We start from the raw sequence: 27790 nt of genomic DNA, 5'->3' as shown, positions 1-27790 counted from the left end.
TTAGCATGTGAAGAGGAACACCAGCTCCCAGTGTGGGGTGTGGGGAAACAAATCCACAGGTACAGCTTCTCTCAGGACAAAATGCTCGCCTAGAAGCTTCTTAGCAGAGTTTGGAGGACAGCACAACCTGTAGAAAGAAATAAAATTTTAGCTTCCTAGAAAAAAGACGTATAGAACACAACTGTTGAAATGGAAGCTATCCATCCCCCTGCACATCAACTTGGGCTTATCATTGTATTTAATGGAATGCTTTTCTCCTCCATCTTCCACAATTCAGCACTAGATGCACAACTTAGGATAGGGCTCCATCCTAATAAACTCACACTAGCTGAAAAGAGAAACAAGTAAACAATGTATTTGTAAGCCTGAGGTATAGCTTCATGGTAAAAGCATAAGCCTAGCCTCTAAAGTGTCCAGTTTTTCAACCCCAGGACCACAGGAAGTGTTTAATACATCTAGTTTCCCAAACATCCCAGCTTAGCCACAGGACAATACATAGTGCTGGCTTTAATTAATTTATTCATTCCCTCACTCATGCATTTATGCCAGTTCTGGGGCTTGAACTCAGGACCTAGCCACTGCCCCTTGGCTTTTTTGCTCAAGGCTGGAACTCTACCTCTTGAGCCACAGCTCCACTTCTGGCTTTTGGTAGTTAATTAGAGTCTCATACTTTCTGACCTGGACTTCCTTTGAATTCTGATCCTCAGATCTTAGCAGAGTCATCAGCATCCAGTGGTAACTTTTATTCTTGGCAACTGGTAGCTGACTGGGAGCTCTCTCACTGTTGCTGACTAGCACCTTGCTGTCAGGCTTCCAAAATTCAAAGTGTACTTTCTACTAAACATGGAATGCTTTCCATGGTTGTGAAGTCAAGAACATACCAACTCCATCAGAAATTATGCTCAGAAATATTCATTTAGATTAATTCATTCTGCTGAAACTTTTCAGAATAGATGGCTTTTTTCCTCTCATTCCAAAGATTCGTTATAGAGAAGTACAGAAAAATTTTGTTCCTTTTAACAAAATTCACCTACAAAGTCACCTACAATATCACCACTTAAATTGTGTGTGTGTGTGTGTGCTGCTTGCATTATTTCTTTTTTTCTTTCCTTTAGTTTATCCCCTGTTGACACTTTTTTTTTATTTCTGTACCCATTGCTTATATATAAGTTTAACTGATTTGGGGAAGGGAAGTGAAATTACAAAAATGGTGGGGCAATGGGTGAGCCAATGCAACAATGATACTCACTAGATATTATGCTGGAAATGAAATGTACAACTTGCAGGGAGGGCAAGAGAGTCGGGGGATGGGAAAGTGGGAGAAATGAGGGAGACTGTAACACTTCATGCACGTACTCTGTACATCACCTCTACAATAAAATGTAAACATTTTTTTTAATTTTTTTCAAAAAAGAAAAATAGGTCAAAACAAAGTAAGAGTCCCATGGCCTTTCCTGCCCTGGCTGGCTTCAAACTGCAATCCTTAGATCTCAGCCTCCTGAATAGCTAGGATTATAGGCATGAGCCACAGGCATCTGGCTTAACTGTTTTTTAGGTCTGAGACTAGAACTCAAACTTGGTACCTGACACTTTTGCTCATTGGAGAGTATTCTAATAACTGAACCATGCCTCCAACCCCTTAAATTGTTTGTCTTAAATTTTTATTGTAAAGGTGATGTGCAGAGGGGTTACAGTTACGTAAGTCAGATATTGAGTACATTTCTTTTCTTTTCTTTTTGCCAGTCCTAGGGCTTGAACTCAGGGCTTGAGTTTCTTTTGTTCAAGGCTAGTACTCTACCACTTGAGCCACAGCATCACTTCTGGCTTTTTCTGTTTATGTGGTACTGAGGAATTGAACCCAGGGCTTCATGCATGCTAGCAATCTACCACTAAGCCACCTTCACAGTCCCAAGAACATTTATTTTTGAACAGTGTGACCCCCTCCCTCATTCTCGCCCAGTTTTTCCCTCCTGACCCCCACACTCCCCTAAGTTATATAGTTCATTTCCAGCATAGTGTCACTGTTAAATTAGTTCACCTTTTGTCCCACCATTTCTGTCCTTCCCCTTCTCCCCAAATCAGATAAATTTATATACAAGAAAGAGGTACAGAAATAAAAAATAGCAACAAATGGGAAAAAAACAGAAAAAAAAGAACTACAATTTTTTTTAAAACCCTCATTTCATTTCTTGGAATTCATTTCAATAAGCATCATTATTTTTTTTTATTTTTTGTCGGTTGTAGGGCTGGAACTTTGGGACTGGGCACTGTCCCTCAGCTCTTCAGCTCAAGTTGAACATTCTCCCACTTGAGCCACAGTGCCCCTCCCGGTTTTCTAGTGGTTAAAGTGGAGATAATAGTCTCACCAACTTTCCTGCCCAGGCTGGCTTTGAACCACAGTCCTCAGATCTCAGCATCCTGGGTAGCTAGGATTACAGACATGAGCCACTGGCACCTGGCAATAAGCACCTCTTTATATGACCATATGCACAACGCTATTTAGCCCTGTGATCCTCTCCTAAAAATGTTCTCCTTTGGTTTCACTGTGTGAATGTTTAGCGTCCTGTTTATCATGTCCAAATGTATTTTGTTGTCTTTTACTATCTTTTGGGTTTACTTGTAGATTTATAGGCACATTCTAATTAGTACAAATGAGGAAAATCATGTAGTCTATGTTACTTTAGGTCTGGCTTACTTTGCTTAATACAATTTTTCCAAGTCTTTACATTTCCTTATGAATGGGGCAATGTCATTCTTTCTGATGAAAGCACAGAATTCCATTGTGGTGTTTGTTTTGTTTTGTTTTATTTGTCAGTTGTGGGGCCTGAACTCTGGGCCTGGGCACTGTCCCTTGGCTCTTCAGTTCCAGGCTAGCACTCTACCACTTGAGCCACAGCACCACTTCTGGCTTTTTCTGCTTATGTGGTGCTGAGGAACCCAGGGCCTCATGCATGCAAGGTAAACACTCTACCCCTGAGCCACCTTCCTACCACCTCCATTGTGTTTTAAAAGACAAACTCACACTATATGTTTGTACATATGGATTTACAATCAGTTTAAGGCCCAAACCATAAAACTGGAAGAGAATTTGTTTCCCCAGATGACACTCAATAATTTAAATAGCACTGTTCAATTAAAATCAAGTACAAGATAAACATGTTCAGTATCATATCTCCAAAGAATAGTGTTCATTCAATGTAAGAAAAGAAATATTAGAAGCAGACAGACAAGTGTGAATTTTTGTTTTTTTGTTGTTTATTTCTGTGCTGGTACTGGGGCTTGAACTTTTTTTTTCCAAGGCCAATGTTCTGTCCTTTGAGCCATAGCTCTACTTGGTAGTTAACTGGAAATAAGAGTCTAATGGACTTTTCTGCCTTGGTTGGCTTTGAACTGAGATCTTCAGATCTCAGCCTCCTGAGTAGCTAAGATCACAGGTGTAAGCAACCAGTGCCTGGCACCAAACACGTTTTTATATAATGCTCAGATAGACAGCTATAAAGAAAATCAACTGAAAAAGACAAGTAATAAAAGAGTAAGGTAGTTAGGCATAAGAACAGCAATAATTCAAAAATAGCACAAAAATATCTTATTCATTATACAACAAATGCTTTACAAGCCATATCCCTCACCTATAATCCATCTACTTAGGAGGCTGAGACAGGAAGCCAGCCTGGAATGACAGTAAGATCTTGCCACCAAAAAGGCTTCCCAGGATTATGTATTATAAAACATATCCCTCTAGAGAATCACACAGAAAATACTACATAACTGAGCAGATGTGAATACATATATGAATGGAAAAAATATTGTAAAATTTGTAATGCCTGGCATGCAATGTAGCCCACAACTCTAATCCCAGCTACATGGGAGGTAGAGGAAGGAAAAACACAAGTTCAAAGCCATATGACTCTACCTGTAATCCTAGGTACTCAGGAGGTGAGATCTAAAGATTATAGTTCAAATCCAGCCCAAACAAGAAAGTCCATTAGACTTTTATCTCCAAGCAGACTTGAACAAAAAAGCCCTGAGTTCAAGCCCAAGTACAAGTTCACATTTACACATACATACACACAAACACACACAAACTGGATTAACATAAGCATTATATTTGTGAGTACAGTGTGATATTTCAATGCATATATATTATGTATACTAATCAAATAAGTGTAATTAAAGTTTCTGTCCCCAAATCATTAGTTTATGTCTGAAGCATTTGAGTTTCTCTCTTCAAGTCATTCATAATATATAATAGGGGATTGTGAACTATACTTCCCCCACTGAGTTGTAAAACACAGGAATATATTACTTCTAAGCAAACTGTGTTTGGTACGTGTTATCCATCCTTCCACCACACCCACTCTCCCCAGCCTCCCAGCATGTCTGCACAGCAAAGGAAGAGACAAACTGAAAGAAGAGACCCACCTACCGGATGGGAGAAAATATGCATAAAATACTCATCTGACAAAGAAGTTATATATGGAATATATACAAGGAATATAAGAAACAAATACAAAATAATCCAGTTAAATGGACACACACTGATAGCAATATACTTCTCAAAAGAAGAAATTCAAATGGCAAAAAATATGGAAAAAAAAGTCTCAGTATCAAGAAAATGCAAGTCAAAAACACAATGAAAAAAATTATTAAAAAGCAACTGAAAAACACAGTAAGTGGCTGGGAATGTGGCTTAGTGGTAGAGTGCTTGCCTAGCATGCATGATTCCTCAGCACCACATAAACAGAAATAGCTAGCCTTGAGCAAAAAGAGCTCAGAGACAGTGCCCAGGCCCTGAGTTCACTCATCTCAACCAACAGCAACAACAAAAAAGAATGATATTATTTGTAACAAAAAGATGGAACTAGAAGATATTAGGTGAAATAAGGAAGACACAGAAATACAAATACAAATACCATATGTTCTCTCACATGTATATCCTACCCCTTTAAAAAAATTAGTATTTGGGGGTATATGCCAGTACTGGGGTTTGAACTCAGGGCCTCAAGCTCTTGCTTAGCTTTTCTATTCAAGGCTGGAGCTCTACCTCTTAGTCACACCTCCACTTCTGGTTTTCTGTGCCAGTCCTGAGGTTTGAACTAAGAGCCTGAGAGCAGTCTCTGAGCTCTTTTGCTCAAAGCTAGCTCTCTACCACTTGAGCCACAGCTCCACTTCTGGGAGATTTTGGTGTTTAATTGAAGATCAGAGTCTCACAGACTTTCTCAGCCTCCTGAGTAGCTAAGATTATAGGCATGAGCTACCAGTGTCTGGCCTACTTCTGGTTTTTTCCTGGTTAACTAGAGGTAAGAGTCTCATGGATTTTTCTGCCAGGACTAACTTCAAAACTCAATCCTCAGATCTCACCTGAGTAGCTAGAATCACAGACATAAGCAACCAGCACCCCACTAAAAAATTAATATTTTGTTCATCATTATTTTGGATGTTAATTTTGATATTTTTAAATATTGCACTAAAAATGTATCTTGAGGGCTGAGAATGTAGCTTAGTGGTAGAGTGCTTGCCTAGCATGCATGAAGCCCTGGGTTCAATTCCTCAATACCACATAAACAGAAAAAGCCAAAAGTAGTGCTGTGGCTCAAGTGGTAGAGTGCTAGCCTTGAGCAAAAGAAGCTCAGGCACAGTGCCCAGGCCCTGAGTTCAAGCCCCAGGCAAAAAAAATTTATCTTGAGTACTGGAGAAAGATGACTCAAATGGTAGAATGTTTGCCTAGCAAGCATGAGGCCCTGAGTTCAATCCAATTTAATTTTTAAACAAGTATCTTGATTACTGAAAATTCTGGTATCCCCTTAAAATGTTGTAGCTATTAGGTTTCCCCATGAGTACAGCCTTCTTTCTCCCCCTCCTCTTCATGAAGGACAGCACTAGCCTTACCAAACACTACCTGTCCTAAACCATAATCACCAGTAACTGTTAATCACCTGACTGTGCATCCATAAAATACCTCATCCTCTGAGGTCACTTCTGCATTTGCTGCAGCCATACCTCCTCCTCACCTTTCCCTATATAATCTCTTTCCACCATCAATTGAGCTACACACTGCTCTACACACTCTCCAGTGCCACCCCGCACAACTCTCTGCACATTTACATCTGGTACAGGCCAGAAGCTTGGTCTACCTAATAAACTCTTTTCTGACTGAACTGCATGGTGTTCTCATTTCAGCAACCCTTAGAGTAGCCACAGTGAATGCCTGAACTGCCTCACTCTAGATCTGGCCCTGCAATTAATACTTGAAGGGAATAGAATTATTTTTTTTCCTTTTTCTTTCTGCTTCTCTATGCTTTCTAAATTGTGCACACTAAACATGGATTACGCCAGGAGCCAGTAACTTATGTCTGTAATCCTAGCTACTCAGGAGGCTAAGATCTGAGGATCACAGTTCAAAGCCAGCCTTGGCAGAAAAGTCCCCATAAGACTCTTATCTCTAGTCAACCACTCAAAAACCAGAAGTGGAGCTCTACTAAAGTGATAGAGCGCTAGTCTTGAGCAAAAAAGAGCTCAGGGATAGCACCCAGTCCCTAAGTTTAAGCCCCACAACCAACAAAAAAACAAACATGGGGTAGGTTAGGAGCCATGGGTGACAACGTTATCAGACACTTTATACTCATATAGTTTTGTAGAATGGGAACTTCCTTGTACAACCACTTAAAGATAATAAATTGTTTTTAAAAAGCCAAACATGGGTTACTTTGAAAACTGGAAATCATAATAACAACAACAAAAAACTAAAGACTCACTCGATAATATTCCTTGTGGTCTCATCATAAGGCTTGCAGGAAACAAAAACTAGTGTGTGGATAGCTTGGCAGTTCTGGATGGCTCGAACTACCTTGTAATCTAAAGGAACAAATACTATTATTAATACAGTTAAGCTATCATGGTCCCCATTATAAGATACTCCTAACTGACCCTCACTCAGGACTAGTTAAGAACATAGGAGAAGCTGATTCATAGCTGGCACACTGGGCACTCCATAGCATGTTGTGGGAATGAGGAAGCAAAGTTCACCAGGGAACACTCAATTACTCCTTACACAACCCAGCACAGGTTGAGTTCACCACAGCAATAATTGACTGCCCATCTTCCTTTGACTTTAATAGCTGTGGTAAAATCTTCTCTGCTCTCCCGGTATGAAATTCACAGTTGGTGATACTGTGGAAGAGAGGCCCACATGACACAGCCCAGTCTAGCAGAGGGATGATTCAGCTACACAGCAATTTACAGACACCAGGACTCTGCCATCTTCCCTTTGGTTTTAGAAAATCTCTGAATAAGCAGGAAGAAATGCTTTTAGACCTACTTCACTTATCCCTTGGCACGTCTCAATATGCCTTTCAGCTTGAGAGACATACTGGCATACGAGTTACATACACTAAGACAAGAATCTTGAGTTTTCCTGAAGTGGTCTTCCTGCTGCATCAGAAGGTTTCATTCAGTGCCTAAAGAACTGTGCTGAGGTAGGGTAGAGATGACAAGTCATTTTCTATAGTACAATCTAGCATGGTTTTATCTGAAGAAAAGTTTCTAAGGCTGAAATTATATGTTTGAAACCTATTGTATTAGGCAGTGATACTTCATGAGCCTAATGTCAAGAAGGCTCTTCTGTCAGAAGTTTTACTTTTCCCTCCCTATCAACTAGGCTTTTTCCTTCCCTTGGGCTCTTCTTCTGAATAGAACAACAATAAAAGTTATTGGAAGTGGTACCCAGGAGGTTTGAAGCCAGAAACTCTATAATTAACCAGCAAAAATCCAGAAGTGGAGGTGTGGCTCAAGTAGTAGAGCACAAGCCTAAAGCAAAAAAGCTGAGCCAGAGGAAGAAGCCTTGAGTTAAAGTTCCAATACTCTTCCCTCCCAAAAAGCAGTTACTAGAAGGTCATCAATTCCAGAAGGTCATCAATTCCCACTTTACCACTTTAGAACCCTATTGGTCATAGATATTATAGTACCTCCTTCCCACACAATCTTTTTCATGGTGCAAAAACACTGTCATCTTCTTTGTTTGCTTGTTAGTTCATTGGTTATGGTGCTGAAGATGGAACCCAAAGTATTGTACATGGTAGGCAAGAACTCTACCATGAATCACATCTCTAGCCCCTCAACTGAATCTCTTAATTTCTGTCCAGACTGAGCTATGTACCATTGAAGGCTGCTGTCCACCTGGCATCTCAACCAACTCAATCCCAACAACCTGGGAGACATGCTGAGCCAGAGAAAGGCCCATCACACCTGGAGAAAAGAGAGATCAGGGTATTTTAGGGCTTTAAATAACATTATACCCATAACAATACCACCATCTCTTCCCTCCTACCCCTGCGAGCATCTTAGGTTCTAGCCAGATGACAGGTGAGAGCTATGCAGCATGCAGAATCTTCCATAGGCAGCTACTTGCCAGTTCCACAGCAAATATCAAGGAGGAGCATATTAGAATCACTCCACTCAGCTCCCAAACAGTCCAATAAAGCACCTTGGCACCAGCAGTGTTAATCTGGAAAAAGGCATCTGGAGAAATGCAGACCTTCAAGCCTAGAAGATCTTCAAAGATGTGGGGTTCCCCAAATAAGAGCTGGTAGGGGGACTGCTGATGATTGCCACGGGTCATGGTGCTAGAAAAGAAGAAAGCATCTTGGATTGGCAGACCATTCCATCACTAGTGTTGACTGGAAGGGGAGATCCCAGCATCTCAGTTAGGAGATACAACTTCCTTACCATGGCTCTCAGAGCTCTGTACAAGTTGCCCTTTCAAGAGATGGAGGTACATGCACACTATTTCTTATACATTCTGGCCTGGATCCAAAGATACAGCTGGTATAACAAGAGCCATAACTAGTTATCCCAGAGCCTCCATTGTCAGCAACCCTTCACCAGCAATCTACAAACCCAGGCTACAAGCCATAGGATCCTGCTTACTCTCTGACTGCCTCAGGTTTACCTTTCCTGGAAATAAATGGAAGTTAAGTTGCAGACTGCTCCGGGGCCTTTGATGAAGAATTCCTTATAGTCTCCTCCTGAACAAAGAGCTCCTCCTGTCCAAACCACAAAATTAGGAGTCAAGCAGAGATTCATATCTGACAATTTTTTTCTCCAAGCTCTACATTAACCAGCCCTGAAGTAGCCAGGCAAGAAGACATATTTCTTAAATTCTATTATAAGTAACACTTAACATAAAGCAACATTCTGTATAACAATAAAATAGGCCATTTTTCTCATCTCAGTAGAAGCACAGCTTGGCTGTTCAGCTTTTGACAAATCCTAGACAATAGATTTGGCACTTTTTCTACTTTGAAGCTCTAATAGTTCTCCTAAAGAAAGTGTGAGTTTTTCTTATATACAAGGAGCTAAACTAAGCTCACGCCCCATCATGCTGAGGCAATAACCTTTCAATTCCCTTCACTACAGAGAGCCCAACCACCTACCCAAATATCACCACACAAATCGTGATCCTCAAAGAAATCAAACAGGATCCACAGGAGAGAATTAGCATGTTAACTTCCTTTTTTCCAGCCAGTCCTAGAGCCTGAGATCAAAGCCTGGGTACTGTCCCTGAGTTTCTTCTGGCTCAAGGTTAGCACTCTACCACTTCAGCCACTGCTCCACTTCCAGCTTTTTTTGGTAGTTTAATGGAGATAAGAGTCTCACAGACTTTCCTTCTCAAGATGGCTGAACTTTAATCCTCAGATCTCAGTCCCCTGAGTAGCTAGGATTAAAGGTGTGAGCTATTGGCACCCAGCTAGTAATTCCCTTTTTTAAGTTCAGAACTTTAAAAAAAAATCTTTACATCATGACAGAAAGCCTAAGCATTAGCTTGGCACACAAATACAAACAGTAAACCTGAACCTACAGAATTAGGTCCAAGCTTGATTCAAGTTTCAACTTCACTTTTTTGTAGTGATGGAATTTGAACTCAAGGACTTATGCATGCTTGCCAGGAAAGTACTCTACCACTTGAACCATGCCCCTTGTCCCCAGCTTTGCTTTGCTACTAAATGGCTTTTTTTGGCCAATACAACTTAAACTCAGGGCCTCAGGCTCATTCAGCTTGCTTGATAATGGCTGGAGCATTATGGCTTGAGCCTCATCTCCAGCCAGCTTTTGCTGGTTAAATGGAGATGGAGTCTGCCCACACTGGCTTCAAACTACAGTCTTCCAGGAAGTTATTAGCTTCCTGAGTAGTTAATATTACATGTGTGAGCCACTGGCACCTAGCTTAAGTGGCTTTTAAATCTTGAATATGCCTATGTCTCCATTTATTTCTTAAAATTTAGAGTGACAGCCAAGTGCCAGTGGCTCACGCTTGTAATCCTAGCTATTCAGGAGGCTGAGATCTGAGGATAGGAGTTCAAAACCAGCTGGGGAATGAAAGTCCATGAGACTCTTATCTCCAACTAACTACCAAAATGGAGCTGTGTCTGAAGTGTTAGAGCACTGGCCTTGAGCACAAAGCTCAGGGACAGCACCCAGGTCCTGAGTTCAAACACCAAGACTGGCATACACACACACAAAAAAAACTGAGAATGACAATATTCTTTTATCCTGCCTGCTCAAGTTGGTTTGAAATGATCATCTAAGTATAGGGATGTTTTACTATTATAAATATTACAAATGTACAGCATAATTTGAAAACCTACTATGTTCACCACTATACAATCAATCAACACAGTGAAATATCTGGATTACAACATTCCAATATGCTAATCTCTGTGGAATTGACATGTGGATTTAGTACCTATTACTATAGGCAAAGTTCTTATGAAAATACTTGGGAGCCAGGCACCAGTGTCTCACACCTGTAAGCCTCGCTATCCATAGGCTGAAATCTGAGTATCACTGTTTGAAGCAACCTCAGGTAGAAAAGCCTGCAAGACTCTAATTAACCAGTGAAATGTAGAACTAGAGGCAAGAGTAAAAGTGGTAGAGTTCCAGCATGTAGCCAGAAAGCTGAGCAGGGATACAAAGTCCTGACTTCAAACCCCAGGACTGGGACAAAAATAAGAATAATTGGGAATCCTTATATGATAATTAGTTTGACAACCTAATCTGATTGTGCCAGAAATATAGCTAAATAGTATTCTTACTATCTTCTCCTTCTCCCACTTAAATGTTCTCCCCAACCTACACAAATATTATGTGGATATATAGTTCCTGCCTTCCACCTGGAAGCTTCCAAAAACCAACTGCAGCACAGCACTGATTGATACAAAAGCTATACCATCCTATGAAGCTCACCTGACTTAATTCTTAGGGATGTAAAGTTATGATAGCCATAGTGTGTCCCTGGCTATTGGTTCAAACTGTCAGCTCACGTCAGTATCCACCTTCATGAAATACAAGGCAGGGATCCATTGGAGACTGTCGAAGGAATATTTCATAGTACTAAGAAGAAAAAAAAAACAATATTACACAGCAAAACTAACAAGTTCCCAGCTGATTTTTTCATACTAGATATTTGGGCTGTATTGTTATCTTTCAAAATTTATATACTGAAGCCTTCATCCCCAGTACCTGAGGATGTGACTGTATTTGGAGAAAAGGTCTTTAAAGAGGTGATTTCACAGCTAAGCATGGCAGTATATACCTGTAATTCCAGCCCTAAAGAGATGGAGGATCACATGTTCTAGGCCAGTCTGGGCTACATACCAAGACCTTGTCTAATATAACCTAAATAAATATAACCTAAATAAATATAACCTAAAATAAAGAGGAGATTCAGTTAAAATCAGGCCATTAATCAGGCCTTAGTCCAATCTGACTAGTGTCCTTATAAGAAAAGGAAATCTGGGCTGGGAAGGTGGCTCAGTGGTAGAGAGCTTGCCTTGCATGCCTGAGGCCCTGGGTTTGATTCCTCAGCACCACATAAGCAAAAAGAAAAAAAGCCGGAAGTGGTGCTGTGGCTCAAGTGGTAGAGTGCTAGCCTTGAGCTGAAGAGCTGAGGGACAGCGCCCAGGCCCAGAGTTCAGCCCCACGATTGGACCCAAAAAAGAAGAAGAAGAAAAAAAGAAAAGGAAATCTGAAACCCCAGATACTAAGAGGGTAGAGGCAAGAGGATCACCAGTTCAAGGCCAGCCTGGGCAAAGATAGCAAGACTCTGTCTTAAAAAAAAAAGTCTGGAGCATACCTCAAAACTGGACACACAGAGTTTTCCAGGGATAAATATGCACAAAGAAAAGACCCTGTAGGGAACACAGCAAAAACATGGCCATCTGCCCCAGAAAGCCATACCAACATTCTGGTCTTTGACATCTAGCCTTTAAACAGTGAGAAAATAAAGTCCCGTTATTCAATGAGCCACCCAGTCTGTAGTATTTGCTATAGCATCCCAGAAAGAATAGACAAAATATGTTCCCTGTCCTGTGCTCTTACAAAAGATATTATCCACTGTATTCTGACCTAGAAGCTCCATGAAGGCCTAACAGTGTATCTCCAATCTGCAATATAATGATGTGCAGTATTTGTGAAACATGGTATGAACAAATATATGAAAAAGAAGTAGAACCTCAGTTTATTCTATACACAATGAGGAATACAATAAGCTTTCATTTCTGTGAAATCTTCCTGGCAGCAATTCCTGATGTCTTACTAAGCTGCTATGAGTCATTCTTAGTTATAACTTCCTGACATAAGCCTGTCATTTCTCTATCATATAACCAGGTGCCAACCACCCTATACCTTAGTCAGATCCTCCATTTCCTCCAGGGAAATAAACCATCCTGCAAATGCAATCCCAATTTAGTTATTATGATCTCAACAATCTTTAAACCCAGCATAATTAGTGTAAGGGAGAGTCATAGAGGGGGTGGAGATTGATTGGAATAAATTACATACATGCAAAGAATGTCAACATGAAATCGCCCCTTGTATAGCTAATGTATGCTAATAAAAAAAATCAGTCTGGGAAGGTGGCTCAGTGGTAGAGCGCCTGCCTTGCACGAGGCCCTGGGTTCAATTCCTCAGCACCACATAAGCAGAAAAAGCCAGAAGTGGCACCGTGGCTCAAGTGGTAGAGCGCTAGCCTTGAGTTGAAGAGCTGAGGGACAGTGCCCAGGCCCAGTGTTCAGGCCCCATGACCAACAAAAACTAAAAATTCCCTAAAGCCAAATCTTTCAAACAAAAGCCAGTGCTTAGTATCTGGGGTTTCAGGTATATACTATCATGCCAAGCTCAGATTTCCTTTTCTTTTGTTTTTGCCAGTCCTGGGGCTTGAACTCAGAGCCTGGGCACTGTCCCTGAATTTCTTTTGCTCAAGATTAGCACTTCACCACTTGAGCCACACTGCCATTTCTGGCTTTTTCTGTTATGTGGTACTGAGGAATCGAACCCAGTGTTTCATGCATGCTTGGCAAGCACTCTAATACTAAGCCATATTCCCAGCCTCTCCTTTTGTTTTCATAATGTGTATAATATAAGTATTTAGGTTTTTTAATACTGTTTGGGGGGAAAGTAAAGAAAGGGATGACATCATCCAAAAAAAGAAGTGCATTTATTACCTGACTTATGAAATGGTAACCCCTCTGTACAATACCTTAATAGTAACAATAAAATTGTATTAAACATAAAAATAATCAGTTAAGGCAGAACATGATCATTTTTGCTATGATTTTATATAAATGCAATCAAAGATAGGCTTAAATGTACTGAACATTTTCTTTCAAATTTTGAGGTTAGCAATTTAAAAGAAGCTTGGTCAACTGTTATTTACTGGCTGGTTTTAGAAAGGAATATTTCTTACAAGCAAAATTCAAATGTCACAGAAGTCCTGAAAGGATGGTAACTGAAAAACTGAGCCTGACTTGGAAGAAAATTTGTAAGTAAACATGAAATACAGCTTCTTGCTGGATATCATTGGTTCACATCTATAATTCTAGCACCTAGGAGGCTGAAACTAGCCTGGGTAGAAATTCTATGAGACTCCAACTCCATTAACCATAAAATGCCAGATTAGAGGCATGGTTCAAGTGGTAGAGCACCAGCCATGGGCAAGCAATCCCAGCAAGAACTAAAGGTCCTGAGTTCAAACTCTGGTACTGGCATAAATTTTTTTTAAAGAAATACACCATCTGCACAATATGACCTTGGTTTCTTCACTGTAAAATGGGAGGCAGACTCTCAACCTTATATGGGAATGCCTAAGGGAGCATTCTGATTCAAATAAGAGAATATTACAACTAAAAATTCTACAAAAATGAAAGGAAAAGAAAAGGCACAATTTAAGTCCACTGTGCCATTAATCTTCCCTTCTCATTCTCCTCTACATTTTCATGTATACATGTATATGTATTCACAGGAATACATATACATGCATTAACTCTTTCACTTTAATACAAAAAGAAGACTTTCTCAAACACAGGGGCCCCTCCTAGTTTTTGCTGTTTCTCTATTCCTCTTTGTGGCAAATATCACAAGAAATGTAAATGTTCCCTTTCTGACATTCTTTTCCTTTTATACATCTATTTAAATCATTTTCCCACTACTCCACCAAAAGAGCTGATATTAAGGTCCCCAAATTACTCCTTGTCATGATCCAATGGCCAATTCTTAGTGTTCACCTTGCTACACTAGGCACAACTGATGATTCATTCCTCTTCCACTTATATTCTTCACTAGGCTCCTAGGACTCCCCACTCTCCTGTTTCTTGTTGCCTCATGGGCTGTTTCTTCTCGGTAAAAGGGGTCTCTTTTCCCAGACTTCTTAACATTGGCGTGTCCAGGAGTTGGTCCCTGTACCTCTTCTTTTGTCTGTCTACTCTTAGCCCCTTGGTGATCTCTTCCCAGTATTTTTTTGGGGGGAGGGGTCATCATGGGCCTTGAGCTTGGGGCCTGGGCGCTATCCCTGAACTCTTCAGCACAAGGAGAGCACTCCACCACAGCGCCACTTCTGGTTTACTGGTGGCTAATTGGAGATAGGAGTCTCACAGACTTTCCTGCTTAGGGCATGGCTTTGAACCATGATTCTCTGATCTCAGCCTCCTGAGTAGCTAGGATTACAGGCATGAGCCACTGGCGCCTGACCTAGTATTTTGATTTTAAATAAATAACATCTACATACTAACAATGCCTACTGTCTGGATTTCTCTCTTGAACATTCCTCCTCCCCATATTACAACAATCATATACCACATAATGATGTCTGGGCCAACCACTGTGATTGCATAAGTTGTGATGAAGCTGAAAAATTCCTATAGTTTAGTGATATCATAGCCATCAACATTATACTATAATACCATAATATCTCACTCTCATGTTTGTGGTGATGCTGGCATAAACAAATCAATTATGTTGCCAGTCATATAGAAGTACAGCACATATGCTAGGTGCCACTGGCTCATGCCTGTAATCCTAGCTACTCAGGAGGCTGAGGATCAAGTTTTGACACGTCTTAGCAGGAAAGTCCAAGAGAATTTGTCTCCATTTAACCACAAAATGCCAGACTGAAGACATGACTCAAACCAAGCACAAGGCTCTGAGTTCAAACTCCAGTACCAGCAAAGAAAAAAAAGTACAGCAATACAATTATGAATAATATATCATACTCAATAATGACAATAAACAACCATTACTGACATATATTTACAAGCTATACTTTCTATTATTTTATTGTGTAGTTCTTTTGTTTATTAAAAAGCAAGTTAGCCTGACCCAGTAGTTCATACCTATAATCCTAGATACTTGGGAGGCAGAAATTGGACTGTTGGGAGGCCAGCCCCAATAAAAAAAAGTTAGCAAGAACCCATCCCAGGGGAAAAAATCTTGGCATGCTAGAAATGTGCCTGTCATCCAACTATGTCGGAGGCATAAAGTAGGAAGAAGGAAGTTCAGGCAAGAAAAGTTAAGACCCTATATGAAAAATAACTAAAGCAAAAGGGGTTGAAGGTATGGTAATACTTGTGGAGCAACTGCTTCGCAAATAGGAGGTCTAGAGTTGAAAATCTTGTACTGCCATTTTTAAAAAAGAGAGTTTGTCAGGTGCCAGTGGCTCATGTCTAAAATCCTAGTTATGCAGGAGGCCAAGATCTGAAGACTGCAGTTTGAAACCAGCTTGAGTAGACAAATCTGAGAGACTTCTACCTCCAGTAAACTAGCCAAAAGTCAGAAGTGGAGGTATGGTTCAAGCAGTAGAGTACCAAGTTTGAGTGAAAAAACAAAGAAAGGGTGTGAAGCACTGACCATACTAGCACAAACACATATGTAAGTTTACTGTCAATGCATTGACTTACACAGGCATCAGCCTCATCTCCTGATTGCAGCATTATCCCTTCTGCTTGATTTAACCTTGTTGTTTATCCTGGCCTATGAACAGTAGACTGTGTCACATATCTCTACCACATAGTACAGGTATTCAGTAGAATATGTCATATAAGTTTGAGTAAGTACACTGTGATGTTTTATCAACAATGAAATCACCTAGCAAGGCATTCTCCAAAGATAACCCTGTCATTAAGTGACCTATGACTGTATAATAAGCTAACTACTTCACATATTTACTCAGATGCCTAGCATGTATCTCAAATGCAGTATGTCCAAAACTGAAGTTTAAACAACCTTCACCTACATCTCTGTGCCAGCCTTTCCCATCTCAGTGAGGAGTAACTCTATCATTCTACTTGCTCCACTCCAGCACTGGTAACCTGTGTCGTCCTGTATCTCTTATGTCTCTTATGCAATCTATTGAGACACCTGTTGTTCTACCTTCAAGATATTCCTCACTGCTACCACTGGTCTATATCATCACTCACCTGGATTACTGTAATTGCCTCCTAACTGCTCTGTCAGCTTCAACCTCCCTCCTTCAATATTCCATTTTCAACATTACAATCTGAGAAAGCCGATGTTGGTAGCTCAATGCCTGTAATCCTGGCTATCCAGGAGTCTGAGTCCTGAGGACTGCAGTTTGAAGCCAACCCAAGCAGGAAAGTTTGTAAGACTCATCTCCAATTGGTTAATGGAACTGTGGCTCAAAGTGGTAGAGCACTAGCCATGAGCACAAAAGCTCAAGGACAGTGCCCAGGCCCTGAATTCAAGCCCCACAACTGACAAATGAAAATTAAAACCTGAGTGATCTGACTAAAAACCTAATCCTATGAGAACCCTAACTAAAATCTCTAATGGTTCCCCATTTCACTCAAAATAAAAGTTCAAGTCCCAACAATGACCTCTGAGTCACTAAGATCTGCCCTTTATTAACACACGTCTCTTCTCAACATTCCCCTGAGCCTTCTTTCATTCCACCAGAAAGCCAGTTACAGTCCCATAGAGTTTTGCCAGGGCAGTTCTTTTTCCTACAATCTCATTAACCTTTTATATGGTTAACATACTCACTTCCTTTAATTCTTTTTTTCTTTTTTCTTTTTTCCTTTTTTTCTGCCAGTCCTGGGGCTTATACTCAAGGCCCAAGCATTGTCCTTCCAGTCACAGTCACTACCAGTTTTTTCTGAGTAGTTTACTGGAGAGAGTTTCACAGAATTTCCCTCCTGGGCTTGCTTTGAGCTACAATCCTCTGATCTCAGCCTTCTGAGTAGCTAGGATTACAGGCATGAGCCACCTGCACCCAGCTTCCTTTAATTTTTTACACCAGCGTTTCTCACCCTTGGTACTGCCCACATTTGGAGGCCTGTAATTCTTTGGTATGAGCAGCTTCCCTATACTAATGCACTCTTAATTAAGAGTGAGTTAAATATTCTTAAATATTATCAGCAACTTGATTAAAGCCTTCACAAGGAAAGACAATGCCCAAAACAACAAACAAAGCAAAACAAAACAAAAATAAACCCTACTGGCTAGGCACTGGTGGCTCACACCCTTAATCTTAGCTACTCAGAAGGCTGAGATCTATGGATCTGTTCAAAGCCAGCCCAGGCAGAAAAGTCAGTAAGACTTTTATCTCCAAAAAACTACTTTAAAAAAGCCAGAAGTGCTGCTGAGGCTCGAGTAGTCAAGACCACGAAGAGGCTCAGGGAGAGTGCCCCAGGCTCTGTTTAAGCCCCACCACCAGAAAAAAAATCCTTAAAAAATCTAGAAAATTCCAAGTACAAGGAAAAAGAACAAATAGATAAAGACATAGATACTGGTAATATATTACTAAAAGAAATTGGATGGGCCTTCCTGCTATCCCAAGCTGGCGGCTCTTCACCTCGCGGGAGGCTCCTCAGGGATGTCGGGTCACAGCCGAGGTGATGGAGCACCTGGAACGACTGGCGCTGGTGGACTTCGGCAGCCGTGGAACAGCTGGAGAAAGCCATCGCCTTCGCTGACCGGCTTCATGGGGTCGACACCGACGGGGTGGAGCCCATGGAGTTGGTACTGGAGGACAGATGTCTATACTTGAGATCAGACAATGTAGCGGAAGGCAATTGTGCTGAAGAACTACTACAAAACTCCCAACGTGTCGTGGAGGAGTATTTTGTGCCCCCCCACAGGTAATATCTCTTTGCCAAAGCTGGGCAAACAAGAGCCCTTCTCTCATGGCTGATAGCTAGCTATTCTAGGAAGGGGGACGCTGTGAATACATGGAAGCACAATGGTGGCACTGTTATTGTGAACCTTAATGTTCTATCACCTGAAAAAGTGGATGTTTAAGCAACTCTTAGTAACTGACTCTTCTCAGGAAGATTTGAACAATATCCAAGTAAATAAGGCAATGAGTTCCTGATGCTAATGGAAAAGGCAATATCAACTTCCAAGGAAATGGATCAAGTATTTACAGGCCTATTCAGTATAGAAGTTACACTCTTTCATCTTCCTGTAAAAGAATTATGTCTAACAAACAAACAAAAAAGAAACTGGATGGTATATAATAGGAACAAAAAAAGGAAAGGGTTTTGAAAATTACAGAGTAATAGAACACATCAATAAAGATACTTGTGAGGCAAAGATACAATTTGAGGCCAGCCTGGGTAAAAAGTATAAGATCCTATCTGAAAAACTAAAATCAAAAGGGCTGGGTGGTGGTGGCTTAATGGACAGGCATGTGCAGGGCCCTGAATCCAATACCCTGTACAGCAGACACACACACACACACACACACACACATACACACAAATATAAAAAGTAAAACAAAAAAAGCAATGATATTCAAAATAGGAGGGAGGAATGAGTAGATTATAAAAGCAATCCATTAAATCCAAGATCTAAACAGTAAGAGGCACAGAGAGAACATAGAAAATGGAATAGAGGGTGGGTTATGAAAAAATTACATGTTAGAAAATTTTCCCATATTTAAAAGCATTAGTTTCCAGATAGACAAGCCCTACCACATGCCCACTACAATGAATTAAAAGACCCCTGGGATAAAGAAGTTTCAGAGATAAAGACTGACACCCTAAAAACTTCTGGAATAAAAAAAGGAGAACATATTACAAACAACCAGAACTTAAAGTAGCATGTAGATTCATACATCCAACAGCCAAATCACAATGAAATAAATACTGTCTTCAAATTTATAAAAGCAAATCAAGTCAAACCAGGAAATTTAAATCTAGAAAACTCAGTCCTTTCTCAAGAAGAAAAAAAGAGACTAAAAATTTACCTCCAAGGCACTCTTCCTCAGAAAGCTAATGGGTTGTACTCTAGCCAAATAAAGGTATAAATCAAGAAGGAACAAAAAGGACCTAAGACTGTGAAGAAGCAACACTGTCAGGACCAAAGCTTTGTAGGCGGGCTAGTAGGCTAGGATGGCTAACTCCAGCAACTTTGTTGGACCCTTTAAAGCACTGCATCATGGTTCAGGCCAGCTCATGTTATTATACAGAGGAGCTGGGGGCATGGCTCAGCACTAGAGCACCTGCCTAGCAATCACAATGCAAATAGAAGTACAATAGTACAATAGATCCCAGGAAAAAGACCAGGATGTAGCAACATGATAGGAAGAAAACCATCAGGGGAAGAAAAAAGGATGAAAAGGTGCAGCAGTGGAGCTCACTGGACACTGTAATGAAAGTGAACTATACATCTCCTGGGTGGAAATGGGGGGGGGGGGAATAGGAGAGAGTGGGGGAAAGGAAGACACTGTAAGAAAGGAAATGTTCTCATTACCAGATTCATGTAATTGTAATCCCTTTGTACATCACATTTATAATAACAATAAAATACATTTTTTCTAAAAAAGAAAACTATCAGGGAATAGTTTCAGATATCAAAAGCAATGTTTCAGGAGGAAAAGAACAAGCTAACAAGCAGAAAACAAAAGAAAATGCAAACTAGGGTCAAAAGTTTCTTTTTGGATTTGGCAAAATAGAGGCCAGTAATTACATGCTGGTGACTCATTCCTAAAATCCTAGACACTCAAGAGGCTGGGATCTGAGGACCGATGTTTGAAGCCAGCTTGGACAGTAAGAGTCCATGAGACTTTTACCTCCAATTAACCAACAAAAAAAGCCAAGAGTAGAGGTGTGACTCAAGTGCCAGCGCTGTGAGGGAAAAGACAAGTGAAGAGAGTGAGACCCTGAGTTCAAATCCCAGAGCTAACATACAAAAAAACAGAAGTCAACTTTCAACTTGTACAAGATCACCCAGCACCAGTGGGCCACACCTGTAGTCCTAGCTACTTAGGAGGCTGAGAGCTGAGGATTTTGGTTTGAAGCCAGCCCAGGTAGGAAAGTCCATGAGACACTTATCTCCAATTAACTACCAGAAAACCAGAAGTGGCACTGTGGCTCAAGTGGTAGAGTGCTTACCTTGCACTGAAGAGCTGAGGGACAGAGCCTAGGCCCACAGTTCAAGACCCACAACTGAAAAAAAATAATTTAGTGTTTCTGTTTTATTCACAAAAGCTTTTAAGACCCTAAGAAGCCGGGTACCAGTGGCTCATGCCTATAATTCTAGCTACTCAGAAGGCTGAGATCTGAGGATCATGGTTCAAAGCCAACCTGGGCAGAAAAAGCCAAGAGTGGAGCTGGGCTCAAGAGTGCTACTCTTGAGCAAAAAAAAAAAAAACTCAGGCACAGTCACACACACAAAAAAGAATTAACAGGGATCAAAACAGCTAGATTGGAGTCTTTTTCAATTCTCACTATCTAGGCTTTGGCTTTCCACTGTGGTTAAGTTCTATAAGAGCAGGCACCACATCTACTGCCCAGATGAGTCACCTTGCAGGCCCTACCAACTAGCATAGTGCCTGACACAGTAGCACTCAATCAAATGTACCCATGAATCAGAGGGATATAAAAGTGTCTCAGAGGTCACTTCTGACGCACATCTTACCAGCATACCTACATCTCTCATGGGAGTTTTCAATTTTGTTCTGCTCCAAACATAGCCTTCTAAATGCTTCAAATACCTGATAGTTGCTATAGTTTCTCAGCAGTGTTTCTTTCCTAATACTTTACTGTTATTAAAGACCTTGCACATCTGACATTTCCAATAACGGATATAGTTCTGCCTCCTTCTCTTCCTTTTCTCTGGCATGACGCGCTGGCAATATCTGTCCACATTAGGGGGCAAGTTTTTAGGTGGCTGGCATAGCTCACGTGGTAGAGTACATTTTTAGCAAGTACAAGGCCCTGGTTTCAATCCACAATACCACACACACACACACACACACACACACACACACACACACACACACACAAACAAAGACAAATAGGTACGCTTTCAGTAATTGATACAGGTCAAATATTAAAATGTCAGGAACAATGTTGTTCAAAACTGTAATGCCTCAGGCCATCTTCATCCAGCCCTCATTATATCTTACCTGAGCCACTTGATCATGTTTCTCAGGGATATTTTTCAGATGGTTAGACCGTACACACACACACACAATGTTCCCATCTAAGAAAGAAAACAATATAATTTATAAGTTTTTCATTCTAAAATGTGATTTAAAAGAAATTATCTGGCAACCCAAATTCTCTCCTTCAGAGTTATATGTAGATATAAAGAGACAAAGTGTCTGGTTGAACGGGGAGCCATTTTTCAGAGAAAACCTAATCCTTTCCTGGTTTATCTATTAAACAGCTACTTCTTAATGGAGCTAGTCCTCAGTATTTTCTCTCATATCACAAATGTGCCATATGAAACATCTGCATTCAGCCCAGATTTTTAAAGCGGGAAATAAAATATAATGGGCTTTGTTTTGCTATTACTGAATAATAGAACACTGACATCATATACTCATTTAATTCACCACACAAAGGGAAAAGCCAAATGTCTGCCCTAATGAACTGTAGTTTAAAGCATATGGATATTAAACAGTGTGACTAATATAAAATGATAGTGTTTCAAGTGGATTTATGGAAAATGGGCAGATAGAAAGCTCAGGAATGGAATCTAGGAATGGATACTGGAATTAAGTCTCAGAGAAATGCAACCATGATTTCTTTTTTTTTTGGGGGGGGGTCCAGTCGTGGGGCCTAAATTCTGGGCCTGGGCATTGTCCCTCAGCTCTTCAGCTCAAGGCTAGCACTCTACCACTTGAGCCATAGCACCACTTCAGGCTTTTTTTTTTCTGCTTATGTGGTGCTGAGGAATCGAACCCAGGGCCTCAGGCATGCAAGGCAAGCGCTCTACCACTGAGCTACCTTCCCAGCCCCGCAACCATGATTTCTTTCACTAGTATACAGTCTTCTTTCCAATCCTCTTAAGGCAGATTTATCACAGAAAGTTCTAGTTTTTAGGGGCATGAGGATGTGAAAATAGATTTGACTACAACAAAAAGCGCAATCTCCCAGTATGGACAGCAGCATAAAGGAGGAGAATAGTGACATTGGTGATGACATGACAGCAGCAGGGCTAGCTAACAGTCACATTTAAGAAAACAGCTTATTTTGTGTGCTAGTATTGGAGCTTGAATTCTGGAACTTGCTCAGCTTACTTGCTCACTGTTGGAGCTCTTCTACTTGAGCCACAACTCCACTTCTAGTTTTTTGCTAGTTAATTGGAGGTAAGAGTCTCATGGACTTTTATGCCCAAGCCTACTGACACTTTTCCTACACTCTTCCCTTCCCCTCCTTGTGTTTTTATATCAACTAGTTATAGCTTTCAGCTGACCTTTCCAAGTTCCCACGTAGTATCCCAGTCTTCGGATTACCATCTGGGCCTCAGTTAACAGAAAAGGTGGCCATTAATGACAGGCTAGAGAGAGCAGAAAGACAAGAAGGGGATAAGAGGTTAAACAAAATGAGGAAAACAATAAGGAAATCAGGAATGTTGTCTAGATGAGGACAAAGATTTTTCCCTAGAAGGTCTGCATATGTGAATGTCTGCAGCCAAATAAAAGGACACTCTATCCAGGTGTTAGTAGCACACGCCTCTAAACCAAGCTACTCGGGAGGCTGAGATCTGAGAATCATGGTTCAAACCCAGCCAGGGCAAGAAAGTCCTTGAGATTCTTATCTCTAACAAACTACTCAGAAAAAGATGAAAGTGTCACTGTGACTCAAGTGGTAGAGAGCTAGGTTTAAGCAAAAGAAGCTCAGCACCCAGGCCCTGAGTTCAAGCCCCAGGACCAGAAAAATAAAAAAGAACACTCTATGGTAGAAAGGAGTTTCAAACTTGCCATAAAGCAGGAGTCAGCAAACTTATTCTATCAGGGGATAGAGAACAGTTTAGGCTTTGTGGGCTAGCCATGTGTTCCTTGACACCACCACTCAACTCTGCTACTGTAGTGCGAACAAAATGCTATATATAAACAGATGAGCTTCACTGTGTTCTAGTAAAACTTCATTTACAAAATCAAGCAGCAGGACAAATGGGTCTAAGGACTATAGTTTGACCACCTCTGTCATACATTAAATTCTGCATCTCTGAAGCTTCAGAAGCATAGACTTTTTCTATGGAGATGGTACTGTAGAGCTTGATAAGGTGATGTCACTACATCAGCTAGCCTTGAATAAAATCACTGAAGTACTACATTGGCTATCTAAATATACACTGAGCACATACCACACACAAGAACTCCCTGGTTACATTTATGACAGATGTGAAGAATACCAGTCTCAGCTTTGGCATTTTCCAAATATATGTCCTGGGAAAATTCTTTGTTCTCTCTGAGCCTTAATGTTTTCATCTATAAAATGAGAGTACCTATGGTTCTGGGTTATTGTAAATTGTACAATGAGACAATGGTGCATGAGAATCACCTAGCATAGGCCCGATTCCTAGCAAGGAAACAGGAAATAATGGATAGCATCATTAGCCATTAAAGGGCCTTAATAAATAAGGAATAGGGAGGTGAGGGCTTACAGAGGATATAATAGGATGTAGAAAACAACAGAGACCCTTTGATTGGAGTCTGGTTACTGTGCCATTGACACCATTGAGCATTTGTAGGTCAAACTATAGTCTTTGTAAAATTTTCTTTTGAGCTTCAAACTTCACCTGTAAAAGAATATAAACAATGAGAAAATGACTTTTGTAGTGTTCCCTTAAAAATGGAAAGCAAACAAAATATTTTAATTGCAATCATTTCTTTTCTTCCTCTATTTTTCTCTGCTTTTATTTTTCAATGTAACTTTATTGTTTTCATTAAGGTTTGGTACAGAGTACATTTCTTTTTGGACATCAGCCTTTCTTTACTTTGGTCAGCTCCCCCTCTCCTCCTCCCTCCCATCCCTGCCACAAGTTAAATAGTTCATTTTCCACATAGTAGATACTGAATAGCATGATTGCATTTGTTCACCCTTCATTCCTCCCATTCTGTTCTCCTTTTTGCCCAGCTAAAAAGAAAACAAAAGCAAAAACAATCACCACCACTACGGACAACAACAAAAACAAAAACCCCACATTTCCATTTCCTAGAAACATTTGTAGGTCATGGTCTCAGTAGATAAAGAACCCAGGATTAAACAAAGTCCTAACAGGGTACTGAGAAAAAATCCAGAGTGAGTTCTAGCTGGAAGACAAGTGGTAGAGCACCTGCCTAGCAAGTGTGAGGCCCTGAGTTTAAAATGTCAGCACTGCCAAAACATGGTTCAAGTAGCAGAGTGCCTACCTAGCCAACATGAGACTCTGAGTTCAAACCCCAGTGCACCAAATAAAAAGAGTGAGCTCCATATAAGTTCATCCTTTATCTGACCTTTCAAAGTAAACACATCAGGCAGGGCTGTGCAATAAAAACTTTTGCTAATGAAGTTGTTCCATTTCTGTGGTAAATTGTATGCTTACAACAAGTACTGATGAGCTGAAATGTGGCCAGTAGAACTGAGGAAGTGAATTTTTGTGGTACTAGTGATCCAATACAGGGACTGACAAATCTAAGGCAAGCACTCTGCCTCTGAACCACACCTCCATCTCACAGTCTTATTAAAGTTTAATTCAGCCAGGTACCAGTGGCTCACACCTGTAATCCTAGCTACTCTAGAGGGTCAGATCTGAGGGCTGTGATGCAAGGCCAGCCCAGATATAAATTGGAGAGACTCCTATCTCCAAATGGCCAGCAAAAGGATAGATGTGAAGTTGTGGCTCTAATGTTAGAGCATCAGCCTTGAGCAAAAAAGCTAAGTGAGAGCTCAAGACCCTGAGTTCAAGCCTCAGTAACAACACAAAAAAATGTAATTAACTCATAGAGTCATCTCTTCTCTAACAGCATACTATGCAAAGCTGTACACCTCTACTGCCCGAAAGTTACAGAACTCAAGGAAAAACAGAGCTGGGAATATAACATTCCAAAACTTTATCAGCAATCTTCAAAGGAAAGGTGCAACCCTAATTTTTAAAAAGTAGCATTCACATGTGTGAAATGGTTATGACACAATACTATGATACCAAGCACAGCAATTTAGTCACAGACCTGAGATTTACCTGTAGAGTCAGATGCCATAAAGCTCACCACTTTTGAGTTACTATGAGGTGGTAAAAATATTAGTTGGATGGAATAGACTAACACCAGAGGCCAATGGGTGTAGCTCATGGAACTAAGGGAGGGACAGATATTTGAGGTTATGTACATGTGTATATTTTATGTATTCTTACATAGCCTGGTTCAGCTGGATGCACTTTGCTTCTTTCTTCCAGTACCTCGCCTGGACAAAAATCATGCTTAGGCAAATGTGATATCTGCATTAGGCCCAGACTGTTCCCTGATATGTCAATTAGTTGGAATAAATTTGTTTTCAAAGCAAGTGTGGCAGAAGTGACTTTTTAAATTTAAACAGCCACATGCAACTACTGGCTCCTATGTCAGAATGGCAAGAACACTGCCATGTTGGAATGTACAAGAACACTGCAACTTACACACACACACACACACACACACACACACACACACACACACACACAGAGCTATAAGAATGATAAAGGGTATAAGAACAAAGAAATCTGCATCTGAATCTATAGATCTAGGATACATATCTGACCTAAAGCTCACATTTCAGAGTAATTTGCATAGCAAATTTAAATACCTGTGGAGCATCTGTGTAGAACAGTGCAGTCAGGCTTGACTCGCATGCCATCCCACTGCTGGGAGGAAAAGGAGGAAGAATAAAGCTGGGCACCTACCTTGAGTTGCTCTTCATAGCTCAGCTTCCAGAGTGGTATCACAAAATCAGCTAGCCTTGAAGAAAATAATTCAGGCACTTCATTATTTATTGAAATTTGCATTGAGTACCTACTATGCATAAGCACTGCTTGTCACCACTTTCTCTGGTGCTTCACTTATTATTCAGAAGACCCAACTCTCAAGCCCCAAGGGAGATGAAGTCTGGGAGAACAGCCCATTTTGGTGGCATCTACTTAACAAAGCACAGCAGATGGGCAAACCTAATATAAGAAAAATCCACATTTATCAGATGGTAATTAATCATATTTTTTAAAGCTTCACTGTCGGGTTCCTTTAAATAGCTCACCTCCCTAATGCTTTTAACATGTAATTTGATTTAGAAAATGTGTTTGTTGCATAAAATGAGGCATATTTGTTTTTGTACGGCTGCAATGGGACTATTCATTTCTAATCTACTCATATCATTCTGAATCCTTGGATGTTAGCATGGGCCTGTTTTAGAGATGAGGTCCTAGTATAATATCTCCTTTCTGACAAACACATCAAAGACAAGGAGAATGTTTTCTGCCATCCCAAAGCAGTTCTATCAATATCCTTCAGATATTCCCATTTGCCCTATGTATCTGACCTCAGGTGCCTTCCAGAGCCATGGAAATGCCACATTAGATAGGTTAGCAACATGCAACCAATCCAGAGATTCAAACTCACCAGAGAAAAAAAGGACATTAACTTGATATTACCTTTCCTGCCAAGAACCATCAAACAATCCAAGATGGCTTTGTTTTTTCCTCAAATTTTTGTCCTCTTGGATACTTCTTGGCAATCACATGGGTGAAATTCCCCTTACATGCTATCCCCCCAAATGGCTGAGACCAATCTGGTGGTTTTCTGGCACACCAGAGAAGCAGTCTTGGTTCCGAAAAGAGATCTACCCTGAGAGTCTTAGGCCATGCATTAGGGCTCTCCTCTTTGCCTGTGAAGCAAAGACACACACTAATTTACCCACTGAAGGGCTGAAAAAATGAGAAATAACTTGCAAAAACGTTAGTTTACTTATAAATCCTTATGGAACACAGCACTTGGGACAGTGCTGGCACAGAACAGACATTTTGTACAGAGGGCCTCTTCAGCATTCAAGGCAGAGTTATAAGGTCCCAAAATAAAGAGATGAGGAAAATATTTGTCCTTCAGGAAAGGATTTACCTCACATGATAACATGTCTACAGGCAATCTCTTTCCCTCCCAACCAATAGCAATCAACCAACCAACACTTAGTAAGGGCTTACTGTATGTACAGCACCATGTCGTACTTGTACTGAAGGGGTTACAAAGGTTAATGTACAGCACCAT

At 40.6% G+C, this 27790-nt stretch overlaps 1 protein-coding gene and 1 pseudogene across 1 annotated transcript; one reads left to right on the top strand and one right to left on the bottom strand.

The window, feature by feature from the left end:
* Trmt2b (tRNA methyltransferase 2 homolog B (S. cerevisiae)) lies at positions 1-27790 on the bottom strand. The gene is given in 19 exon segments (XM_013035066.1): positions 1-127; positions 6756-6855; positions 7052-7170; positions 8149-8185; positions 8188-8244; positions 8408-8446; positions 8449-8621; positions 8948-9017; positions 9020-9041; positions 11242-11388; positions 21698-21774; positions 22993-23018; positions 23020-23061; positions 23063-23076; positions 24187-24321; positions 26440-26494; positions 27181-27227; positions 27229-27413; positions 27751-27790. Coding segments are annotated over 19 exon segments (1512 nt in total).
* On the top strand, positions 18102-18646 carry LOC105999896 (annotated as a pseudogene).

This window comes from Dipodomys ordii, unplaced genomic scaffold (genome assembly GCF_000151885.1).
Source record: "Dipodomys ordii isolate 6190 unplaced genomic scaffold, Dord_2.0 Scaffold203, whole genome shotgun sequence".
In the NCBI taxonomy this organism is placed as follows: domain Eukaryota; kingdom Metazoa; phylum Chordata; class Mammalia; order Rodentia; family Heteromyidae; genus Dipodomys; species Dipodomys ordii.
The sequence above is the reverse complement of the archived record's forward strand: the minus strand, read 5'-3'. Positions and strand labels throughout refer to the sequence as shown.